Source organism: Lycium ferocissimum, chromosome 8 (assembly GCF_029784015.1).
Source record: "Lycium ferocissimum isolate CSIRO_LF1 chromosome 8, AGI_CSIRO_Lferr_CH_V1, whole genome shotgun sequence".
Classification (NCBI taxonomy): domain Eukaryota; kingdom Viridiplantae; phylum Streptophyta; class Magnoliopsida; order Solanales; family Solanaceae; genus Lycium; species Lycium ferocissimum.
Genome location: NC_081349.1, coordinates 40,670,717 through 40,694,330, shown reverse-complemented (window position 1 = coordinate 40,694,330; position 23,614 = coordinate 40,670,717). Strand labels below are relative to the sequence as shown.

Genomic DNA, 23,614 nt, shown 5'->3' with positions numbered 1-23,614 from the left:
CGTCTTTCTTTGTCCCTGTGAAGATTGGGGATTCATCCTGAGAAAGTTCTTAGTCTTAGAAGACTCTCCATTATTCCCTGAACTTGACCAGCATTCCCCGCCGTTGTTCGGGCTTCGGGGCCGCCACTAACCGAGTGAGTATGTTAATAGCGCTTCTAACACGCATCATTAGTTCGGGGTGGAGGAACTGGAGTCTCCGTGGAGTAGTAGTCATTGGTGGCGTAGTCTGCGGGCAGAGGTGCACGACCCGAAGTGGCTCGGATAGCCTCCGTCCCGCGACGTCGCGGCTGCCCTTTGACTATTAGAAGTCTTTCTCTTCGCAGGCATGATTTTGAAAATACGTACACGCACGAATTAGAAAGGCATCTGGAGAGTACTGCTCTAATTGCACGATCTAGAGTTTGAAAGAAATGAGATAATCCTGAATGTCTTGGTGGTCAACTGTTTATATGTGTGGGTCCTTCACACATACAAAAGCGACCCTACTGGACACGATTTCATAGACTCCCTAAGATACTTGAACCTAGGGCTGTGATACCAAGCTTTGTAACGTCCCAAACCATGGCTTGGGCGAAACACCGCACTCGGTGCCTGACTACATGTGACCGAGTGAACCACATGGCATACTGAATCATTATGAGGCATATTATAAGCGGAATACAACGTGAATGCATGATGAGCCTTTATAAAACATAATAAGTCATAATACTTAATAAAATACTTGTTTAAACATGAGTGCCGAAATAACATGAATGATCCAAAGATGGCTATATGAATCTGAATATCTGACATGACATAACTGACTAGTCTAGTCTATGAAACCTCTATCATGAGTCTGAAATGAAAAATCATATTTGCTGGGACAAGGCCCCCAGCATACCTTTAATGCATAACTACTATAGGATAAATGACTAACTAAACCCCGAAGGAGATGGGGCTCACCAATAGGCTGATACGAGGAAATCCTACTGAGTAGATGCGTCGTCTTATAAATCCGTACCTGCATCATGGAATGCAGGCCCCCAGACAATAAGAGGGACGTCAGCACATTAAATGTATTGGTATGTAAAACAACTGAATGAAATAACATGGGACATAGAAATAACATCATAAAGACTGAAATTGAAACTGAAGTCTGGTTATGAACATGAATACATAGAGATATAACATGAGTAAAAACATTATAAGTAGGGAGAGCATAAATATAACCGATAACATGGTTCTGGTACTTACACCCTACCAGTAGAGCTCCCATACCTTGCCAGGGATATGAGATATAAATATAACATGAAAGAATCTAATCATTATTAAGGAATCGACCTAAACATGGGCGGAGCAATCCTTATCCTACGATGGCTAACATAGTTTCAGGCTGCTTGAAGCCTTCTCGCTAACTTGGCAGAAACTTAGAATCTCCACCTGTGTTACACGGACTGGTTATACGGTCCGTATAATAATACATGATCCGTATAACTGGTCGTATAAATGGGATTTTGCTGAATTGAGACAAATTTATTTCCCACACTTCTCATCTGGTCTTCGAAGTCTCAAATCATGGACGTAACCTAGATTAAAGGTACGAGGTGTTACAAGTACCGGTTATACTGATAGGGCTGTTAGTGCCAGGGTTCGATACTTCATCAGTTTGGACCCTCCAGTATTTATAGGATCGAAATCGGTTGAGGACCCGGAGAATTTTATTGATTGGATGCAGAAGAGATTGAGGGTAATGCATGCTTCTGACACTGAGTCAGTAGAGTTGGCTTCCTACCATTTGCGAGATGTTTCCGTTCAGTGGTATGAGACTTGGGAGTTGTCCAGGGGGACTAATGCACCTCCAGTAGTATGGTAGGAGTTCACAGAGGCTTTTCTTTGACACTATTTGCCAGCGGAGATCCGATGGGCTCGAGTTGATAGATTTCTGAATCTACGCCAGAGGAATATGAGTGTTCGGGAGTATAGTCTTCGCTTTAACTTACTAGCCAGGTATGCTTCCACGATATTAGCTGAGATGGAGGATCGGGTACATCGGTTTGTGATTGGACTTGAGCCGCATTTGATTAATGATTGCATGCCAGCCTCACTTCAGAAGGGTATGGATATTTGTTGTATTCAGGTGCTCAGGGCTTAGAGGGAAGCGAACGACGACGACGAGCCGATCGAGAGTGTGATAGGGGCAAGTAAGAGGGCTGAGGATGTTACGGTTCCTTTGGCGAGCATCGGAGTGGTCATAGACACGGCTTTCTAGGCGTCCGGCCTATTCGGTGCTAGTACGCCTTCACCGGTTTCCGATGCGGATTTGATCGACCCACTTATTCTAGGTCAGGCCAGAGTTCTAGGGCTTTCGGTTCCCAGTCTAGAGGTGTTTTCGGTCAGATGAGACCATCTCTACCACGATGCGCTTAGTGTGAGAACTTACACGGCGGACAGTACCGTTTGGGTTCAGATGGGTGTTATACTTGCGGTCATCCAAGACACATTATGCGAGATTATCCGTCGAGAGGTGGTAAAGGTATAGTTCAGCCGACCGGATCTGCAGCTGGTTCTTCGTCATCGGTACGCCCTTTTGGGCAGGGTTTTCAAATATCAGCCAGCCGTGGTAGAGGCAGAGGTGGAGCGTCTAGCTCGAACGGTCCTCAGAACCGCATCTATGCATTAGCGGGTCGACAAGATCTAAAGTCATCACTTGATGTTGTTACAGGTATATTATCAGTCTCCTCCCATGACGTGTATGCATTGATAGATCCAGGCTCTACTTTATCATACGTCACTCCTTTTATTACTAGTAAGTTTGGGATATAAACTGAGAAGATTAGGTCTTTTGAGGTGTCTACACCTATTAGAGACCTTGTGATAACTAGAGTATACAAGAATTGTGTAGTTATAGTAATTGTCATACATAGCAGATTTGATTGGATTGGATATGGTAGACTTTGATGTTAGTATGGGTATAGATTGGTTGGCTTCCTGTTATGCTAACGTTGATTGTAGAACAAAGATGGTTCGGTTTTAGTTCCCAGGCGTTACACCCCGTATCTTTGAAGAAGCACTTATAAAATTTGAAACATAAGTACTTTGAGTTATGGTTAAGTAAAACTACTTTGGAATATAAAGAGCAAGCATTATTAAGTATATTTAATGAGTGAAGGATGTATAAAAGGTATCTTTGGAAGGTTTTATAAGGAAATGAGTGGAAGAAATGGAATAGTATGACTTTGGAGAAAAGATGGGTAAAGTTTCGTGTGATAATTTTGGTCCAACTTGAGGGAAGAATATCTCTTAGCATGTGAAGTGTTTTGACGTGGAATACAAGCCTAAAATAAAGTTCGTCGAGTCTAGTTTCTAAAGCAACAAATCGCTCGTCGATAGGACATCGGAGTACAAAACTCTGGACATTACAAGGTCGGCTGACAGAGCAGAAACGCGTGCTACAGTAACTGCTACAGTAACTACTACTACAGTGACCCCCGACCTGAATTTGAACCTTATAAAAGGGGAAAAACCCCATTTTTTTCACCAAAAAAAATCAAATTGAGAGCAGCAACACAAAGAGCAATTATATCACAAAAAAGTTGAGGGTTTGAAGTGATTTTGCTTAATCAAGGCTAGGATAGTGCGTAGTTGTGATCACGGTATTATTTTGCGTTGGATTTGGTTTGGATTCAAGGTGGAATCTTGAAGATATTATCGTTTGGACAAGAAAAAGGTATGAATCTTTCTCTTTTGGTATTATTTAAGGCTTATTTACGAAGATAAAGTCGTTAGATAATTGTATAGTAAGTTGGTTAGTTATGGAAGTTGGAAAACAACATGTGGGCTGTTTTATGGCACATGTTGGTGTTGAAAGTGATGTTGTTAATGTTGGTATTGATGTTGTTGTTGTTGGTTGCTGAATTACGATTTTGGGCTAGGCATATAAACAGAGGAGATGCTAGAAATTTAATGATTCTAGAAAGATTTATTTAAAGGCTTAGGAAAAATATATAACAATGGACCTAATTATAGCATGAATGGTCTTATATGTATATTGCAAGACCGGAAATAGGTGGAAGAGCTGAGACGTGAATTTTTAGGTATGTTAAGGCTAATCCCTTTCTTCTAAAAGCATGATTCCTTTCTTATGAATCAAATAGATGTTTTCCAAATGTCCCATGATCCCTTTCTGTGAATCCATAAATGTTTCCTAAAATTTCCTTATTCTCAAAAGCTAGAGATTCATGATTCTTAGAGTTCTTATGATGCTAAAGATAAGTATGTTTTATGATGACGATGATCCTATTTCTAGAAACTCCTATGTTGTAATTCCCTATATATTTTTCATAACCTCCTTACTTCCAAAAGTTAGAGGTTCATGATTCAAAAGCATGAATCCTTTCCTGATAATCCATAAATGTTTTTCAAAATGTCCGTATTTTCCAAATCAGAGATTTATGATTCTGTAAGCTATTATGACAACAACGATGGACATGTTTTTACAATGATAACGATGATGTCAAAGATGAGAATATTTCTATGATGATTATGATGATGATGATTTCATGATTAAAAGTCCCAAGCTTATGATTTCAATGTGAATATGAGAATGTTTTGCTATTTCATGATTTTCTCAATTTTATTCATTGATGATGATCTCATCTCATGTTATTCGTTCCTCCGAGGTGAGAAATAGCGATGGTGATCATTTCATAATGTAATCGGAGGTTACCGACCTTACGTCACTCCGATAAAGTTGTAGCTTTTAATTGGGCTTTTATGCATGCTTATGTTTATGTATGATTACACCGGGCCTAGTTGGCCGGGCATGACACCACTTCTGTGGGCAGCTTATGGATAATGATAACACCATGTCTATATGACACGGGCATGACACCACTAGTGGGCGGCGTGAGATGGTTACCCTGGACGCGGGAGGCCCGGACGCGGGCTAATGATTATGCTATATATATGTATATGAGAAATGTTTTCTTTAAAGTGAATCATGCATGGTATCCGCCCTAAGAGACATCCAGATGTACAGGTTATTTCCGTATCTCATGTTATGCTCCATATGTCTTATTATATTACTGTTCATGCCTTACATACTCAGTACATTACGCGTACTAACGTCTCTTCTTGTGTACGCTGCGTTCGTACCCCGCAGTTCGATTGCTTGCCCGAGTGAACGGACCCGTAGGACTGTTTCAGTTCGACCAACAAGCTCCATTTGGACCGGAGCTACAGCCCTTTGGTATGCCTTTTGACATGTACATATATGGGTATGGCAGGGCCTTATCCCGTCCTTATGGCAGGGCCTTATCCCGTCCTTTGTGTAGTCTATATTCTATAGAGGTCTGTAGACAGTGTATATATAGTGGGGGTCGTCATGTGCTTTCAGTTGTCCCTTAATTTTATGAATAGTATATACGGTGACCAAGTTGGTCCGCGTTGTCATCCTCTGCTAGTATGCTTACATATACATAAGTTGGTCCGCGTTGTCATCCTCTGCTAGTATGCTTACATATACATATCCATATGCATGTTTCATGGAATTCTGAGATAAGATCTATCGTATAAATGCTATCGCGAACGGTACCAGTGGAATATCAGTCAAAGTGGGCCACCGAGTTATTTAGTACAGAGTGGGAGCGAGTTTAGGGGTGCTCGATCAGTAGTGGTCGGGTGCTCGTCCCAGCTCATCGGTTTGGGTCGTGACACCAGGAGAGTCAATTCTGGAATGGAAAGGTAATACAGCTTCGCCGAGAGGTAGGTTTATTTCCTATCTTAAGGTTCTAAAGGTTCAAAATTCGAGGACGAATGTTTCTAGGGGGGGGGGGGAGGATGTTGCACCCAGTACTTTTGTACGTTAAATATCTTTGTGAGTTGGTGGTTATAGATTTGGAGAGCGGAATTATCTTCGAGGTTTTATAAGGATAGATGTGTTCATCTTGAGTATGCGAAGGTTTAAGTTCATGTTTGTCATGTGTTGGAAGGATTAAGGGATAAATGAATTGAAGAGAATACGTTTAGTCGAAGTTTTATTTTAGGAAGTGGAAATACGGACCGTATATTGGAAATACGGACCATACTTTGGAATACGACTTTATTAGATAGAGAGGGTGATTTTTTGGTTGGAAATATACGGCCCACAAATACGGACCGTATATATATATGGGTATGGTTGGGCCCTGTCCCGACCTTGTTATGTCATGTACTCTATTAGAGGCTTGTAGACAATTGTGGTACAGTTAGACGTTGTATGGACCCCTCGGCCTATATTTTGTTGAATAGTTGTCTATAGTGGCCTTGTCGACTTGTACAGTTTTGCCCGGCATGGTTTTATATGTATGTCCTTTGGGCTCGCTCTATTCTAGTATATTTCTCTTATGATCTAGCAGGTTGCCATCTGACGAGCCTAGTGGTCCACCCTTGTTTATCATTTTGATATTAAAGCACGATTAGCGGTGCTCGGCAAGTGGCTCGGGTACCCGTCATGGCCCTCCATTTTGGGTCGTGACATGAATTTAGTTCCCTTTTAACACCGTCACTTACAATAATTTCACATTTATAGATTTGTGCATCTGGTAATCAACAAAGGACATAACCATGCATATCATAGCAAGTGACCTTCTCTCATTTTATTCTTGATGTGTGCTACTAGTTGAACCGTCTCAGGGATGTACTCATTATAACTTTGTCAAATCTTCTATGAACGCACATTCATCTTAGCATCCGCATCTCTACGACACTCATATAGTAGATGTGTTGGACTTTATTCGGCCAACATTCACTGTCAACAACAACAACAACACAAACCCAGTGTAATCCCACATGTGGGGTTTGGGAAGGAGGAGTATACGCAGACCATACCCTTGCCTTTAAAAGGTAGAAAGGTGTTTCCTATAGACTCATTGTCATATAATATTACTGGTCTTATATACTCAATGGTGAACAACATAAACATCCATATAAAGCTTCAAATAACACAATCTGTGCACTATGTACCTAAATTTTAAATAGTGAGGCGGGAAGCCTGGGCTAGGCCCAACAAATTCTTAGCACAATCCACTTAGCTACAATCAGCTTTCTTGACTTATAGGTCAGTGTTGTTTAAGGGGCAATTCGCATTAATGCACTTATTTTGGGGTGCTCTTTAATTTTTGCCCATCAAAATAAAAGTATTTAACTTTTGCCCTTCGCATAAAACCTCAGGGTTCCGGGTTCGAACCCTGCTCAAGCAAAAATTTTTAAAAAAACTCGCTAGGCAGAGGTTCCCCACAAAATCTGCCCCATCGGGCATAGTTTGCTTGCAAAACTCTGCCTTAAGGTAGAGTTTGCATGCAAATTATGCCTGATGGGGCAGAGTTTGCTTGCAAACTATGCCTTAAGGTAGAGTTTTGCAGGCAAACTATGCCTTAGCAAACTCTACCTGATAAGGCATAGTTTGCAAGAAACTTTGCCCCATCAGGCATGCAAACTCTGCCCCATTAGTATAAGTGTTAGTTTGCAATCATCTGCCATAATCCCATAGTAGTCCTCTGCATTGAAGATAACTATCTTGATCTGCAAGGTGGTTAGGCTATTTTATACTAATGTGCATATGAACCAACATGGGTACATTTAATTTTGGGATCTTTACATACCTTTATAACAGCTTAATAAAGCCCTCAATTAGATAGTTATACGGACCAACATGGGTACAAGATAGTTATACACTTATGCCTTAATTTTGCCTTGAGAATTCAAACCTCTGCCTTGCAATTTTTTTTTTAACTGAGCTGGGATTCGAATTCAAAATGTCGGGGTATTAGGCGAAGGACAAAAATTAAAGACCACCCCAAAGGAAAGGCAATCCGCACAAAAAAATGTTGATTAAGCCATCATATGGGCCTAGTAACACCTGAAGGGGTCGTTTGGTAGAAGGTATAGGCAGGATATAAAAGACTAATTTTTATACCACGTTTGGTAGAAGGTATAAATTTATTGTACCAAACATGGTATAAAAATTAGTCTTTGGGATATCCCAGCTTATACCTTCTTATCCCACTTATACTGGGATTATTTTATACCATCTTTTAGATGGTATAAAATAATCCCAATAGACGGGATAAATTAGTCCCGGGATTATAATCCCGGGATAATCCCGGGATAATTTGGACTAATTGTGATCAATAACACACCAGAATTGCTTTGTACAAAATGTTGCCTATCCTATTGAACTCATTGTGTTTGTGTGCGCGCTTTTCACATGTGTCACTTTGTTCTGTGGGCAAGAATTTATCTGCACTGAGTATTTATACCAAATTAATAAATGAATGATATGTGTTGGAATATACACAATTATCACTTAAGTATAGTTAATAAGGTATATTTGTACTTTATAAAATTACCTAACTATGATAAATTGCATTGGTTTGATATAAATATTGAATTTGAGTAATTAAGTATTGTTTGACAGAGAGACAGAAGGGGAATAAATGAGGGTATCTGTGTGAAGATTCTTTTGATTGACTGATGATTAATAAGAAGAGATTCACAACAACAGCAACAAATATGGAAAGCTTCAACTCCAAAAGCCTCAACTTTCACGTCACGCCTTTATGCATTGTTGCTCATACTACGCTGTTAATTTGCTGCATATGCCTTAATTTTTACTAAAAGAAGCACCCTAAAAAGAAAAGTCATAGGTTGCAAGAATTAAATATATAGGGGTATATTGAGTATTAGATTAAGAAAACATTCCAAGTTATCTCATTCTTGGAGTTGGACTTGAAAATGGGATCTATTTGAATCTTGAAGTTAATTAACAAAAAAAACACCAATCTCGAAGTTAATTAACACTCATCAAAAAGCAAATGAAACCATCCTTCATTTATTTACTACCCTTGAACCATGTTGTCCTTTGTTGGGGCCATGAAGGACAGGATGCTTGCACATGCTTCAACATTTAACAAGCACTAAATTTAACCAACGTACGTGTGGTCCATTAAAAAAAAAAAAAAAATTCAAAGCAAAAATAATGGCATTTTAATTGCCCTTTTTTATTTCTTAATTATATGCAATAATCATCTATACCAATTGTGGACTTCTTTTTTGGACAAAAACTATATATAAAAAGAAGTTTTGGCTAGAGCTCTGTTATTTTTAGCAAATAAACTTTTTTTTAGCCAAAATATGGGAGTTTTAATTGTACATATATTTCTTTTTATTTCATCTTCATGTGTAAGGAAAGTTATTTTGACAGTGTATCTTTTCTTTTTCGAGCCAAATATATTAAAAATACTTGGATCAAACTTCATTATGTTTGGCCAAATAAAAAAATAACATAAATAATGGAGCTCTAGACATTTTTTAGAAATTTGCCTAGAAAATAATGATAAAAAAATTTCGTAAATTTTAAAATGTAAAAATATATACAAAAATGACGTGGAAAAAAAAATACTCACGTGGTACTAAGTGCATTAAACCTCCTTATGCTGAGATCGTCCAGAGGGTGAAGATTAGCAAATAACCAAATATATAGAGTAACTAGGACAAAAAATAATTTAAATAAATAGAATAAACGGTTCCAAATTAAGGAACCCAACGGTATTATGCTTAGATCTTTTCATATTTAAGTAACGAATATATTGTATAGAGTCTATATATGTCTCGTATATGGACTGAAGAACAGTACGTAGAAGACTGTGCTTCCATACTCTTAAAAGAAAAGAATATAAAAGGGTTATACATTTAGTACTAGCTAGAATAACCAGAAGGTATGGCTAGGCAGAATCATACTAGTTCATATCCAAGGAGCTATACTATTCTCTCCTTCTCATCTGTTCAATCAATCGAAGTCAAAACTCACCAACCCATTTTTCTTGTCATATATTCTGCAAAACCTGAAAACGGAAGTGTCTCTTTCTCATTAAATGTTTTCTTTACCACTTCAATCTTTTATTGGAATAAATTACATAGAGTAGTAGTTACTATTTCTCATTGTTAATGTAGAGTTTTTTACCTTATTTTTGTTATAAAATTTAATTTAATTATAAATTACTACTATTTTTGTTGTAAGTCGATCTAACTTGACAATATAAACATACAAAGATTACCACCAAAGGATGTGGTGCAATAGATGAGATTGTTCTTTCCTTAATCAGATGTTTCGGGTTTGAGTCCTGAGAATGATTTTTTTTTTTTTTTGATAAGGAGCGTTTTCCCCCCGAATGGAGCCCTACACGGCGAGAATCCGAATATAATCGAGTTCTAATGCGAATACTAAGCACCGAACATGAAACCAAAAAAGAAACATACGAAGATTTATGTTCTCTTAGAAGGGAGAGATGATTGATATCTCCCCTGATAGGAATAGGAACAATTTTCCGGCTTTGCCTATTATCAGACACATCCAGCTAAGCCTACGCACTCGGTGGATTCTTACCCAATTTTTTTACCATTAAGTAGGCGTTTGGCCATCTCATGGTTTGAAACCAGCGTGTGCACATACGTTTGGAACCATGGTTTGAAACTATGGTTTCAACTTTTTAAATATAAAATTTAACTCATAAGTTTATATTTTGTTAAAAAAGACTCATAAGTTGGTAGATATTTTTAACAATTACCCCCATCAATCATTTACCAATTTCATTAACTTCCACCAAATTTTATTTATGTCTACTAACCTTTTAATTTTGTAAAAAAAGACCTATAGTTTAATTTTGTTTATTGAACTAAAATTTGATCAATTGATGTTGTATTTTTAGAAAGGTCTTCTAGTATTAATTTTGAGCTAGGTTGTTATGAATTAGCGTATTAATTTTGTTATGAACTATGACTTGCTCATTTGGTAAGATTGTATAAGAATTGAGAATGTTTTGATAGTTTTCACAACTTGTGGGGTTTTTATAAATATAAGAGAAAATACTCCTTAAAATATTCAAAATGCATGTCCAAACATGATTTCAAACCATGTCCAAACGAGGCCTTAAGAATTACTCCGTGAAATGAATAGGTCCCTCCGTTCTTAACCAGAACTCTATGGTTTGACCTTGGGCATACAAAAATGTCCTAATTAGAAGTCCTTTTAATGGCTTTCACGCAGCGCAAATCTGAATTAGTTGGGGTCCAATTACGTGGATACTTGAAAAAGAAAATTTATGTTAGCTTAGTGTTGTAGAGTATAACTTAAATGGACGTCTATACTAAATTACTAATAATGAATTTTAACTAATTATTGTAGTAATAGGTTTCATAATTCAAGTTATTAATGCACATTTATTGTAGTAAATATTTACTACTTAGAATTTAAATTTAAATGGCTTGGTAAACAAAGAGATTTTAAGTTGGTAGAGAAGGAAATTAAAATAGGTGGTCCAAAGCTTCATTTTCCCTTTTTTTCCTGCCACCAAAATCTCCCTATTACTTTCTCTCCTTTTCCCTGACTTGTTCTTTTCACTCTTCTTGTTTTTTACCTCTGTAATTATTTTGTTTTAGAAAAAAAAAAAAAAAAACATAAAGTGATGGAGCCCCCACTCTGCATCTCTTCCACCTCTTAATTTGTTCTCTTTATTTCCTTCTTCTCAAAGCTAAAAAACTTTCAACATATTCATTTCTCTCTCTCTCTCCCTACTCATTCTTTTTTCTTCTACTTGAAACTTTGATTTTCATCTTTTTTGTTTCTTAATTGGTTTTTGCCTTTCTCTTGATTCTTTGAATCATATGAAGTTATATAAAATGCTACCAAGGCAACTATGAGTATAACTTCACTTATTTCCTCATTAATTTTCTCCATCAAAGAAATAGTTATTGCATTTCTCCTTCTTCTACTTCTCTCTCCTAATTCCTATTCCTTAAATCCTAAACATGAGACTCTAGACTCTACAAAGGTAAACCTCTGTAATTTCTTCTTGTAATCTTTCATCTAGTACTTGTAGTAATTATGGTACATGGATGCCTATGCAGTTCTTTAGTATGCAAATTAAGTTGGTGAATTCGAAAATTAGAATTAGTCAGAATGAATGTGATCTATTAAATATTTATATTTTTTGAATATTTATTTATATATGTATGTATTCGAGCCGAAATAGTAGGTTTAGGTAACTCTGCGAAACTGTGCTATAGATTTAGATATGTTAGATATATGATTTTTCATTTTTTTTTTGTTTGTTTTGTGTTTTATAGGATGTGTTAGCTGAAGAGAAATCAAGGTTGGGTTCAATGCCACCGAGTTGTTACAATAAGTGTAACCAATGCCATCCATGCATGGCCGTGCAGGTCAGTGAGGTACCTAAAATTTATCAATTAATTGTCAATTGATTTGTACAAGGATTTGAATTGGGGATGTATTTTTCTTTAATTTATTTCAAATTAATGTTATATTTTTCGTTTATACCTATATACATATAATTTAATTATTTTCACGAATAAGCCGTGTTAGTTGACACCACTAGTGCAGGTACCAAGCCTACCGAGTCACAACGAAGTCGGACTAAGTGGCGATGTGACTCGAACCCAGTCCAGCTCCATGGACTACAATACTCTAGAGTCCAACAGGTACTCCAATTACAAGCCACTTGGATGGAAATGCAGATGTGGTGGTCATTTCTACAATCCTTAGCTATTAGCTATACTTAATTAGCTCATGAGACCACTACATAATTAATTGTCTAATTGTAAAAATTGTAGGAGTAAGAGTTACAATTAACTTGTGGAGGATGTAACCTTTTTGCCGCTGATTAGAATATTAATAATTTTTTTAACTACAATATTTTGAAAATTAGGGGAGGTGGGACAATACATTAAATGAGGCTGTTAGGCAGCATTTACTACGGTGTACATGTTGATAATTAATACTGACTTTTACATAAGGCGTTGCAAATGTAATGAGGTAGGTTTTGACTATGGATCATGCATAAGATTTTTGATACCATCTACTCAATTTAATCGGCTATAGCACGTTATTACTTTATTTTTCGCATTATAACTATCATATTGGAAACTTAATAGGAAATATATATTATTTGGTATTATGGGTGTATTTGGTCGAAGGAAGGATACTTTTAATTGGAAATATTGACCTGAAAAGTATGTGATTTTCTTACTTGTTTGATATTTCGTAAGTAAACAAAAAATATTATTTCAAAAGATATTCATACAAATTTTATGCAAACACCATGGGATGAGGTGCGAGTATGGGTGTGGCCTGTTGGGGTTGTGGGGATGCGGATACGGAGGAGATAAATTAGTATGGAGTTTTGTTCATCAGCATAAATACCAGAATTGGGTCGATGACCTTATTCTAGCCGATGTGGCTAGAGAGGAGACAAGAGGGGTAACAAGGATGGAAGCAGCCACACCAACAATGGTCTTGTATGGATATCTAGGAAGCGTTGCTTTTAGGTGCGTGTAGGGGTTGTATTTGTTCAAACCTCGCTTCCTTTTCAGCTCTTTAGACCAATGCGATTTATTCCATGTGCATATTTTACGGCATTTATGAGATTTGTTTTTTATATTTTTATTTGGAAAGTCATTTATATATTTTAAAATATTTATTTTTTTAGAGAAAATATTTTTCAAAAATTCAATCAATCCAGACATGAAAAAACTAAAAACCATTTTTTCCTCTGTACCAATTCCAAACGGTACATACATCTACCTAATTTGATAGTATAAAAAATTGTATTGATAGCACAAAAACGTATTGATACGATAAAAAATTTATACACTGTTAATTACATGTACTTCATCTCGTTGAATTAGTAGGAAATCTTTATCTTCTTTTTTTGAATTCATTTCAGTACCAGGCACATGTATGAGCAGTGTAATTCCAACTGTTATGGCAGCCCACAAATTGGATTCTAATATTACTTTCATTTTTGGATGATTCTTTTTCCTTTGTTGGATAGTCCTTTCTTATCCTCTTGGGATTTTCCTGGCCTTCTTTGTCAATTCGTGCAGAAACTGTCACTGTAGATGACCCCATATGCATCTGTCAATTTACCAAGAAAACCCTGAATTTTTTGTGCATGAAAAAGACAAAAGGTGAGGTTATTAATGTCAATCGATGTAAGTAGGCAAAATATTTTATGGTAGCGTGTGAGGAAAAAAAAAGTAGAGTATCACAAAAGTAGAAGAGGTAAAAGAAAAGTAGTTATTGTAACGTCTCTTCAGATTTAATTTCACTAGCGTCCATACTTGCCTGTTGCCAATTGTAGTGGGCATTTTGGTTCCATGTCCGATTTGCACAGTTTCCCATGCTTTAGACCCACTGTTAGGGGTTATGATTAGATGAATAGGATTATTTTGATGTTAAAAAAAATTCCGAGTTCAGGATTGAAAATAGAAAAAACTTCTAGCAGGAATAGAGGTGGATTTAATATTTAAAATTTATGAATTTTTTCAGTAATCTCAAATTACAGCTATAATAATTGGGTCCCCACGCACACATATATATTGGACCTCTAGATTCACCTCAAGGTAGGGAATGCTTGCTCTTTTATAGGCCTTATGCGACTTGAATCAGGATCAATTAAGATACACAACGAGTACCAAACTCCGGGTGAAGAAAAAAAAAAGACAAGAAGAAGAAGAAGCTAGATAGCCCATAAGAAACTTCAACCTCGCAAGAGAATAACTGAAAGAGATTTGCTTGCGGTCTAGGGGCGGATAGTCTTTCAGCTATGGGTTCGTATACACTTACAACTTTCGATACGCAGTATAAATATGGGCAATTTGCACGATTTCCCTTCATATGGACTGGTCTTTAATTTTTGACCTTCGCTTAAAAAGGTAGCCGAAAATAGTTCGAAGTTCTGGGTTCGAAACCCAGCATAATAAAAAATAATAATAATTTCGCAAGGCTTAAGTTCATAGAAACCTATGCCTATTCGGGTGAAGTTACATAGAACCTATGTCGGAGAAGGCAGACTTTGCCTTGTAAGATAAACTTTTAGTTATGCCTAAAAGTCTGCCGGAGATGTCTGACTTTTTAGTTACGCTTTAAGGCAAAGTATGCCGCATAAGACAGACTTTTTGCAAAAGCCTTGCCTTGCGATTTTTTTTTTTTTGATTGAGCGAGGGTTTGAACCCAGAACCTCGGAGTATTTTCGGCCACTTTTTTAAGGGAAGGAAAAAATTAAAGACCAACAATTTGAGGGACAAAAATTAAAGACCACTCCAGAAGAAGGATAATCCGCGCAAAAAAATGTATAATTATATAGGTAAAATCGTACTAAAATATCAAGAAATACTAGATTTGAACTCATAATTTAACAGGCAATAAATACAATACTAAAATCTTAAAAGTGTTAGATATATATCTTTGATCCCCCTCTGCCACGCACCTTATATTTATGCCCAAATTAACAAATATATACTCCCTCCGGCACAAAATAATTGAGGTTTTAGACTTGGGTACATGAATTAAGAAATTCACTTATTCCTAAAAGTTAAAAGGTGTATTGACTAAAGTATCCTAAATTAAGAGGGGCTTTGAAACAATAACAAGCGTTAAATTTGTTCATTAAATTAAGCATGTGTCAAGGATAAATTTGAAAAAAGAAACAAATACAGTCTTGACAGACTAAAACCTGAATATTTTGGACCAACTTTAGATGCTAAATCTTCAATTATTTTGGATCGGAGAGAGTATAAGATACGTTTTGCATATAAATTCCGTGTAAACAAAGACAGAATTAAAGATGGATATGGCTTTCAACTGACCGACCTTAGCTCAGTTGGTAGAGCGGAGGACTGTAGTTGTTGCTGAAATCCTTAGGTCGCTGGTTCGAATCCGGCAGGTCGGACATTTCTTTTTTGTTTTTTTGGCAACTTGTGTGTTATAATCTTACATTGTTTGGCAAGTGGAAAAGGGAGCAAATTCTCGTTAAGTTTAACTAGTTTAAAAAATGCTATTTTGAATTTTTTTATTTTTGGGAATTGAATTTCCCTTTTTTTTTTTTTTTAAAATTCAACAGTTGTTTAATCTAGTGCATAAGTATTTTTTTTTTGCTAATGATGCTGCTAAGATGATTCGGGTCTTAACCTAAATTTGAATAAATACTCTTTTTTTTTTAAGCAAATACTGTTTAAACACCTCGATCTAAAATTATACTCCAATTAAAATTTCTTACTCTTTAAAATTTTGGTTATACTATACGCCTTCATATCTTGAATCTACTCTTTTTCATTGATTATGTATCTATAATTTGATGCCCTGTTGAGTCTACATTTATTCACAATTCAAACACTATTATTTGCATAAATTTTAACTATGTGAAATAATTAGGACTTTTTAATGAGTTTGTTTATTTAATTATCAGATGCTAAAATCAATTCAATGATACTTCCTTCAACTGGGGAAAAAGATATGCATATTCATTTAATTCTATCATAAGGTGGTGATTTTGTTTTCATGAATAAGCTGCTAAATAAGCAAAGGTGGCAAGTTGAAATTTTCTTTCCAGTTGCTCAACGAAGACTATTTTTTTCAATATTAAATTAAAATCAAGATAATCATCTTGCAAAAGTACGTCAATAGCCTTTATGCCTCAATAGCCTTACCTTACAGATAAGAGCCAGTGTCACTGTACAAAATGGCAAGATTGTCAAGAGAAAGTCAAGGCAAATTGGTTAACTACTCCATGAGCTCTCAGTGAATTGCCAAAAGGTCATATTGGTAGATGTCCTGGCTGACCCGAAGCTCCTCTCTTAGCGGCTTATATAATAGTAGTAAAGTAATACTTAGCATAATTTGTTAAATATTTAATAGAGACTAAAATATCCGCTTTTGAACATGAATTGCATAATGAAGGATTGGAGGTCCTTAATAATAATATTCACTTGTTTGATCTTCGGCTTTGCATCACTAGGTGAGTAGTTTTATGTTGAATTAGCAGAAGTACTAAATTATACTGTTATATCCGAGCTTCTTTTTTTACCAATCAATAAAGACAATACTTATCCTGCATGTGAACTATTTTACTTTCTAGGATCTACTGAGTCCGCGACTTTTATAGTACAAAAAAAAAAGTTGAACCAAAATAGCATTAAAAAAAAAAAAAAGTAGGTTTCATGCATGAATTTTGTGCGTGAAAGGACCAAACTGTAAAGTTAAAACTTTGGTCCTTTCACGCACAGATTCTGTGCGTGAAAGAGGCTACCTTTTTTTTTTTTTTTTCTTTTTTTAAGCTATCAAAATCACATTTTTTTCATACTTTGAGCAAAGATTAGTCATGTTTCAAAACCCCGAAATATCAATATTTTATACAGAACTTAATATCTTTTTTTGCGTACAATAACGTCGGCTCATTACATCAAGTATACCTAAATGTTTGGATCGTCGTTTTAGGGGTTGTAAAGTGCCCCGAAGTAAGTTTTGTTTGTTTGGAAGCTTGTCATCTTTAGATCTAAGTGTCATATTTTATAGGGTTTTGATTTAAGTGTTTTATTATTTAGTCAAGTCGAATGTACAAATAAAAATATTATATTAAAAAATAATTCATCAAATACGAGATGTTCAACCAAGGTATAATATATCTCATTCAATGCTCCCACCGAGATTTGATCCCATGTTGTTGGCATAAAAAAGAAGCAAGTAAAAAAGAGAGGCTAAACCACCAAGCCAAATTGGTGAAAACAACAAAGTAGACACTTTTTATTTTTTATAATGTTCACTAATGCTATCTAACTCGTTTTCATAAATTGAATTTCGAACCTCGAAATTGACATTCAAAACATCATCACCACGGGAATTCCATCTTGAAATCTACTTTTTATATCAGATTTTCACCAAGCAAGAATGAAAATTGTGCAACAATTTGGGGGGAAATTCAAATTGAATGAGATAATGGGTGTTTTTTGGAAAATTGGCCTGGCCAAACGCCCGGCTAGATCTTGAAGAAATACCCTAAGTCCAAAAAAATAAAAAAATCGCGCAAATCGGACATCCGAGCACAAAGTTATGACCATTTAAAGTTTCAACAATTTACAACTAGTTTTCTACCTATGCTTCTGTCCTTATTTTTTATTTACGTCAAATCTTCTATGATACATAAATTAATTAAGGTCATGCCACAACGTTAAGGGTTTGGAGCTACTCAAATTTAACATTTAACATGGGAATATATCAATTTTTTTCGTCTCATTGTAAACACAATTCAACATTTGTTTCCATTAGCAATCATAAAAATGCAAATTTGTCTCCCTCTATTTGGACAATTTTCAATGTATATACCTCATATGTATGGGCAACACGTTTTTTGGCCTCTCATTTTTTGGCATCTTGTGTGGGCAATAAGACCGTGGTGGTGTGTGCAAGTACGTCTCGTGGTGGCAGAACATCTCGGAGTAAAAGAGCCTCTCGTCTTGAAGTTTTATTTTGAATATTTTGTTATTGTAAAAAATGATGTATTACTTAATTTTTGAATTATTTTGAACCTCTCGTATTGGATGAATTATTTTTGAATATAATATTTTTATTTGTACATTCGACTTGACTAAATAATAAAACACTTAAATCAAAACCCTATAAAATATGACACTTAGATCTAAAGATGGCAAGTTTCCAAATAAACAAAACTTACTTGGGGATACTTTACAACCCCTAAAACGACGATCCAAATGTTTAGGTATACTTGATGTAATGAGCCGACGTTATCGTAAGCAAAAAAAGATATTAAGTTCTATAAAATATTGATATTTCGGGATTTTGAAACATGACTAATCTTTTCCTAAAGTATGAAAAAAACGTAATTTTGATAGCTTAAAAAAAGAAAAAAGAAAAAAAAAAAGGTAGCCTCTTTCACACACAGAATCCAGAGGCGGATCTAGGATTTGAAGGTGCCGGGTGCCATAATTTTTTTCAATGTACATCTTGTTAGGAATGTGTTGGGTCGCGTCCAGTTCTTTTTAGTTTATTTGGGTCAACTTAATAAACCTTTTTTTACTTGTAAATATGTAAAATACATCTCAAAAATCAAGAAACGAACATAATTAACATCTTAAACAAGGAAATCGTAAATCAAAACAAGGTAAAATCAACATTTTTACCAAGGGACTTGCATCTTTTATGTATATTAAAAAATGAACTTGCACAAGTAAAATAACAACTTCAATAAGGGAATTACACCAATCAAAATAAGAAAATAATAGAAAAACCCTTCAATAGGTAAATTACACCCCATAAATAAATGTAGAATTAGATGAACTACAAGTTCTAAAAAATAAATCATAAATTTCATGTTTTTTCTAAGCAATGCTTGTGAAATTTCCATCACAATTTAAGTAGTAAAGTGATTTATATTGAATTTAACAATTATAAAATTGCACAATTTTTTATAATACACTCCCTCCGTCCATTATACTAAAAATATATGTCCACTTTTAAGTATAGTTTGAAAAACCAAGACATAATTTACCATTTTATACCTATTTTACCCTTATTATTAAGTACTCCAATTCATTTCTCATTTTATTTATTGCTTATTAGGAGTGTCACAAGTCAAATATAGACAAGTAAACATGGACAGAGGGAGTAATAAACAAAAAAAATTATAAAAATTTAAATTTGATCTCAATCCAAAATTTCCATTGAGACCCAAGTTTTTCGATTTAATACTCACATATTTGAGATTAAGAAAAATGCTTAATTTAAAGAGAAAGTTTCTATTTGTGTGTTCTCGCTAACATATGGGGATAAAATAATAGAATAGAGTATGAAAGACAATATAAATAATAAAAAAAGATAAATAGAAAATTGGGAGAGCCGAAAAGCTTTTAATTATCTACAAAGGTACTAAAAAGTACAAGAAAAACGGGAGTTGAAATGTCTAAGATAGATTCCTTGTGTCTCAGAAGCCATTTACACTTTGTCTAATTTTTTTAAGGATTATTTAACCTAATTTAAGCAAATTGCAACATAGATATATAAAAAATTTATCAAACCGGGTCCCATGCCACCCCCACCCTGGAAGCGGTGGATCCGCCCATTTACAGAAATGCAGAAAGGACCAAAGTTTTAACTTTATAGTTTTCCTTTCACGCACAAAATTCGTGCGTAAAACCCATTTTTTTTTTTTTTTTTACTACAAAAGTCGCGGACTCAGGATCTACTACTAAAATCACGCGAATTTTCGACAGAAACTTTCAAAGGAGTTCCATCAAAAATTGATTCGTCGTAAGATTTTTCGACATAGGGTCCCATGCATATTTAATACATGACTCATTTATACAGAAAATTCAAATTAAAGCCTTGCTGTTTATAAATTTGTCTACCCAAATTATTGTCTCAACAACCCCACCCCAAAACCCACTCCATGATCCAGAAATATATAATTGAGTATCAATCTTTAATTTATCTACACATCCTATGCTTTTCATTCATCAAAATTAATTAATCAATGGATTGATAAAAACTACTATTGGAAAAGAAAGAAAAAGAAAACAGTTAAAGGTGTTAATTGGCAAATTAATGATAGAGGTGGATTCAAGATTTAATTTTTATGGGTCCAACCTCCAAAGTTCCTAAAGATAGTGGGTCACTGGCCATATTGTTGAAATATAACCACCGTCGTAGAGTTTCAAATGTGAAACTTTATGATAATATATTAGAGTTCCAGATGTGAAATTTAAAAAACTCAGTATAATGCCTGGTTATTTTAATTTGATCCCTAAGATTATTAGCATTGAACCGATTGTATTTTTAAAATTTTGGGTTCAAACCTAATACGTATTACTATAATTTTATTAATTTTTTACATATAAATTTATACCCTGTATTGAAAGTACTACATTGACATGAAACCGGTATCACAATCACTACTAGAAACAAACGTTTTTCCCACCGAAATTCAGTGGGAAATTTGTGCTATAAAACATGATTTTCCCACCTCATTCCCTCTGAACCAGCTCATTGGGAAAACGCATTGTGGGAAACAGGTTCCCATTGAAATGCTTGGAAATTCCTAATTTTTCCCGTGTGAAAACACTACTCCCTCCGGAAAAAAAAAAGTGTCCACTTAGCCTTTTTTTCTTGGGTCAAAAAAAGTATCCACTTATTAAATCAAGAAACAATTAACCTTATCTTTCCAGATTTGCCCCTATTAAGTGTTATGTTTAATTATGGGTAGTTTAGTCAATTTACATATTTTTTTTTCTTGGAGTGAGTAGTTTCTTAAGAGATGTGCAAATGGCTAAGTGGACTCTTTTTTTGATCCGGGGGGAGTACTATTTGGGTTTTTCCCACCGACATTCAGTGGGAAATAGCCACTTAACATTTTTTCAGTGGGAAATAAGTGAGAAAATAGAATTTTTTTTGTAGTGAATGTTGCATCCGCCTTTGACTAGTGCTAATAAATTCTTGCGTTGATCTTGCAAAATATATATGTAAATAAAACAAAAAATTTAAAATTTAAAAAAAAAAAAAAAAAAAACGCTTTTAGTTGTTTTTAATTTATTTATTTTTGGGTAATAACTCGTAAGACATAAGTAGTATCTTTACTCGTCAGTGCAAAACAATATCCAGATGATTTTGGATGGTGTTTTAGTGGCACAATCATTTTAATTTGCTTCTGCAACGGATGGTGAATATGAAGCTTTCTCATGTATGTGCAATCTCTATTGGACGTATAACCCATGAATAAATACATTTGAGATTACTAGTTAGCCTAGATGATGTCCGTTTTATATAAACTGATAATATTAATTATTTATACACTTTTAAGTGTAATTTGATCATATTACCTGTTGTCGTTAAATTACTTAACATGATCATGTAAAAATCATACACACTATTGGTGCACAGATCTTAAACTATATAAAACCGATACATTATATGATAAGCAAACTTTTGAAGTGGACTTGGAATTTTGTTTCGATTGATAAATGAAAATGTCACGAATTGGAGCCTTACGTGGCGCAAGTCAAACCCATAAGTATTCAATACTAGATTATTTAAAAGAATGCTAGTGCGTCAAGTTCGCATTTTTAAGAAAAATTCAAGTGCTTCAGCTAGGGAATTTTAATAAAACAGAAACATCAACATTTTCATGATTAAATAAAATGGGTCTAACAGTAACTGAATCAAAAACTTCATTAGAACAATTAGTTACATCATTTCTTAGAGGTGTAAAAAGCAATCAGATTTTCGTATAATATCAAATGATCAATAGTATTCAAGTTCTCATACCTAATCTATATAATGATATTTTCAAATTAAACCCATTCAAATAGTAAATATTATGACATACATAAAATGTTCATGCCACATGCCATGATATGCCTGGAGCCTTATCAGAACAGCAATCCGTTGTAGTCTAGTTGGTCAGGATACTCGGCTCTCACCCGAGAGACCCGGGTTCAAGTCCCGGCAACGGAATTTTTATTTTTGTTAGCAAAACAACTTAAATCACTTTACCATGGTAATTCTCGGTAATGTTTATACCAATCAAATGAATACATAAGATGTGTTAACCTACACTTTTTGTTGGAATAGTTAGTGTTGATGGGAGTATATGAGAGAATGAACTTTGAAAAGAAAAGAAAGTTAGTCTTTTCATAGAGAAGAAAGTTACTTTTTTATAGAAAAGAAATTTTTTTTCTTTCCAGTTATTAAAACTTCGTGGTTAAGTCTGAAATTAATTAAAACGTATTTGGTATATGGCTTTGGTGCATATTCCTAAAGGGTGTGTCTATTATGAAAAGTCATCTTTGAATAGATGTGTCTGCTGCGAACAGACACCTAAGGTATTATAAATATCTTGTACTGCTTCAAAACAAAGAATAACAGACCACATATTATTCTCTTCTTCTCTAAATACTCATTACAAAATACAATTATGTTTTTGTGAAAAATTCAAGTTAATTCATTGAAACTTGAATTTCATTGGCTTTGTAAAATCCTGGAGAAATTCTGCCACCATCCCTGCAGCAACGAAGTGGGAGGCTTAAATAGGTCAGAGATTAATCTATTAAAGCCGGATTATTTCTTCCCCACTTCTGAAACCTATTTTTCTAACACTTTTATTGCTAAATCACAGTGAAGTAGTACACTTTTTAAGTTTACCTTTGCATGAGAATGTCACATTTCATTTCATTAGATTGAAATTGAATGAGTCTCGTGAGATTAGAGCCGCTTGAGCCATTAAATACATTGTGTACACAAACAAATAAACTAGAACGACCAATAATCCACTAATTAAGACAATGATGGATTAGGTGATGAACTTTGCTTACTGTTTTATTTAAGAGTATCCAAAAAATAAAAATAAAAGAAATTGACTGATTTTAATATGCAATATGTTTATGTATGTATGCACAAGAACTTATTGCACAAGAACTTAGAATTTACTTTTGACAAGAATGACCAAGATCTTGACTTTTATCAAATGACCACTTTTTTCCTTAAAAGATAATCTTAAATTACCTGTAATGACTAACTCAAACAATTGGACTCATTTTAATCTTCTAAATCATTGAATTAATCTTCCTAGTTTTCTAGAGCTTTATGCAGTAAAACAAATACTAACATTATATTAATTTTCAAATGATTGTGATAGTCAATCTCTTGGTAGAAAAGGAACTGAAGTGCACCTACTCACTAAGAAAATAACTGGCACCAAAGGTAATTCTTTCAGCATTTTGTTTTATTTATTTATTT

At 34.7% G+C, this 23,614-nt stretch overlaps 1 protein-coding gene and 3 non-coding genes across 6 annotated transcripts; all 4 read left to right on the top strand.

Annotated features, from left to right (window-relative positions):
* The first annotated feature begins 10,285 nt into the window (after positions 1 to 10,285).
* On the top strand, positions 10,286 to 10,413 carry LOC132069093 (U6atac minor spliceosomal RNA). The gene has a single exon (XR_009417661.1). It is a non-coding gene; the product is annotated as a U6atac minor spliceosomal RNA (small nuclear RNA).
* A 1,093-nt stretch (positions 10,414 to 11,506) lies between these two features.
* Positions 11,507 to 14,020, top strand: LOC132068468 (EPIDERMAL PATTERNING FACTOR-like protein 1). 3 transcript variants are annotated; one of them, XM_059462067.1, is made up of 4 exons: positions 11,519 to 11,846; positions 12,142 to 12,234; positions 12,416 to 12,513; positions 13,758 to 14,020. In XM_059462067.1, the coding sequence occupies exons 1-4, from the start codon at positions 11,712 to 11,714 to the stop codon at positions 13,819 to 13,821; spliced, it is 390 nt and encodes a 129-aa protein (XP_059318050.1). In that variant the 5' UTR covers positions 11,519 to 11,711; the 3' UTR covers positions 13,822 to 14,020. The 3 variants fall into 3 exon arrangements, 1 of the variants encoding a protein (XP_059318050.1); XR_009417398.1 differs by having other exon boundaries at positions 11,507 to 11,846; positions 12,142 to 13,359; XR_009417399.1 differs by lacking the exon at positions 13,758 to 14,020 and having other exon boundaries at positions 12,411 to 12,910.
* A 1,660-nt stretch (positions 14,021 to 15,680) lies between these two features.
* Positions 15,681 to 15,764, top strand: TRNAY-GUA (transfer RNA tyrosine (anticodon GUA)). The gene is given in 2 exon segments: positions 15,681 to 15,717; positions 15,729 to 15,764. It is a non-coding gene; the product is annotated as a tRNA-Tyr (tRNA).
* A 6,496-nt stretch (positions 15,765 to 22,260) lies between these two features.
* On the top strand, positions 22,261 to 22,333 carry TRNAE-CUC (transfer RNA glutamic acid (anticodon CUC)). The gene has a single exon. It is a non-coding gene; the product is annotated as a tRNA-Glu (tRNA).
* The last annotated feature ends 1,281 nt before the right edge of the window (positions 22,334 to 23,614 follow it).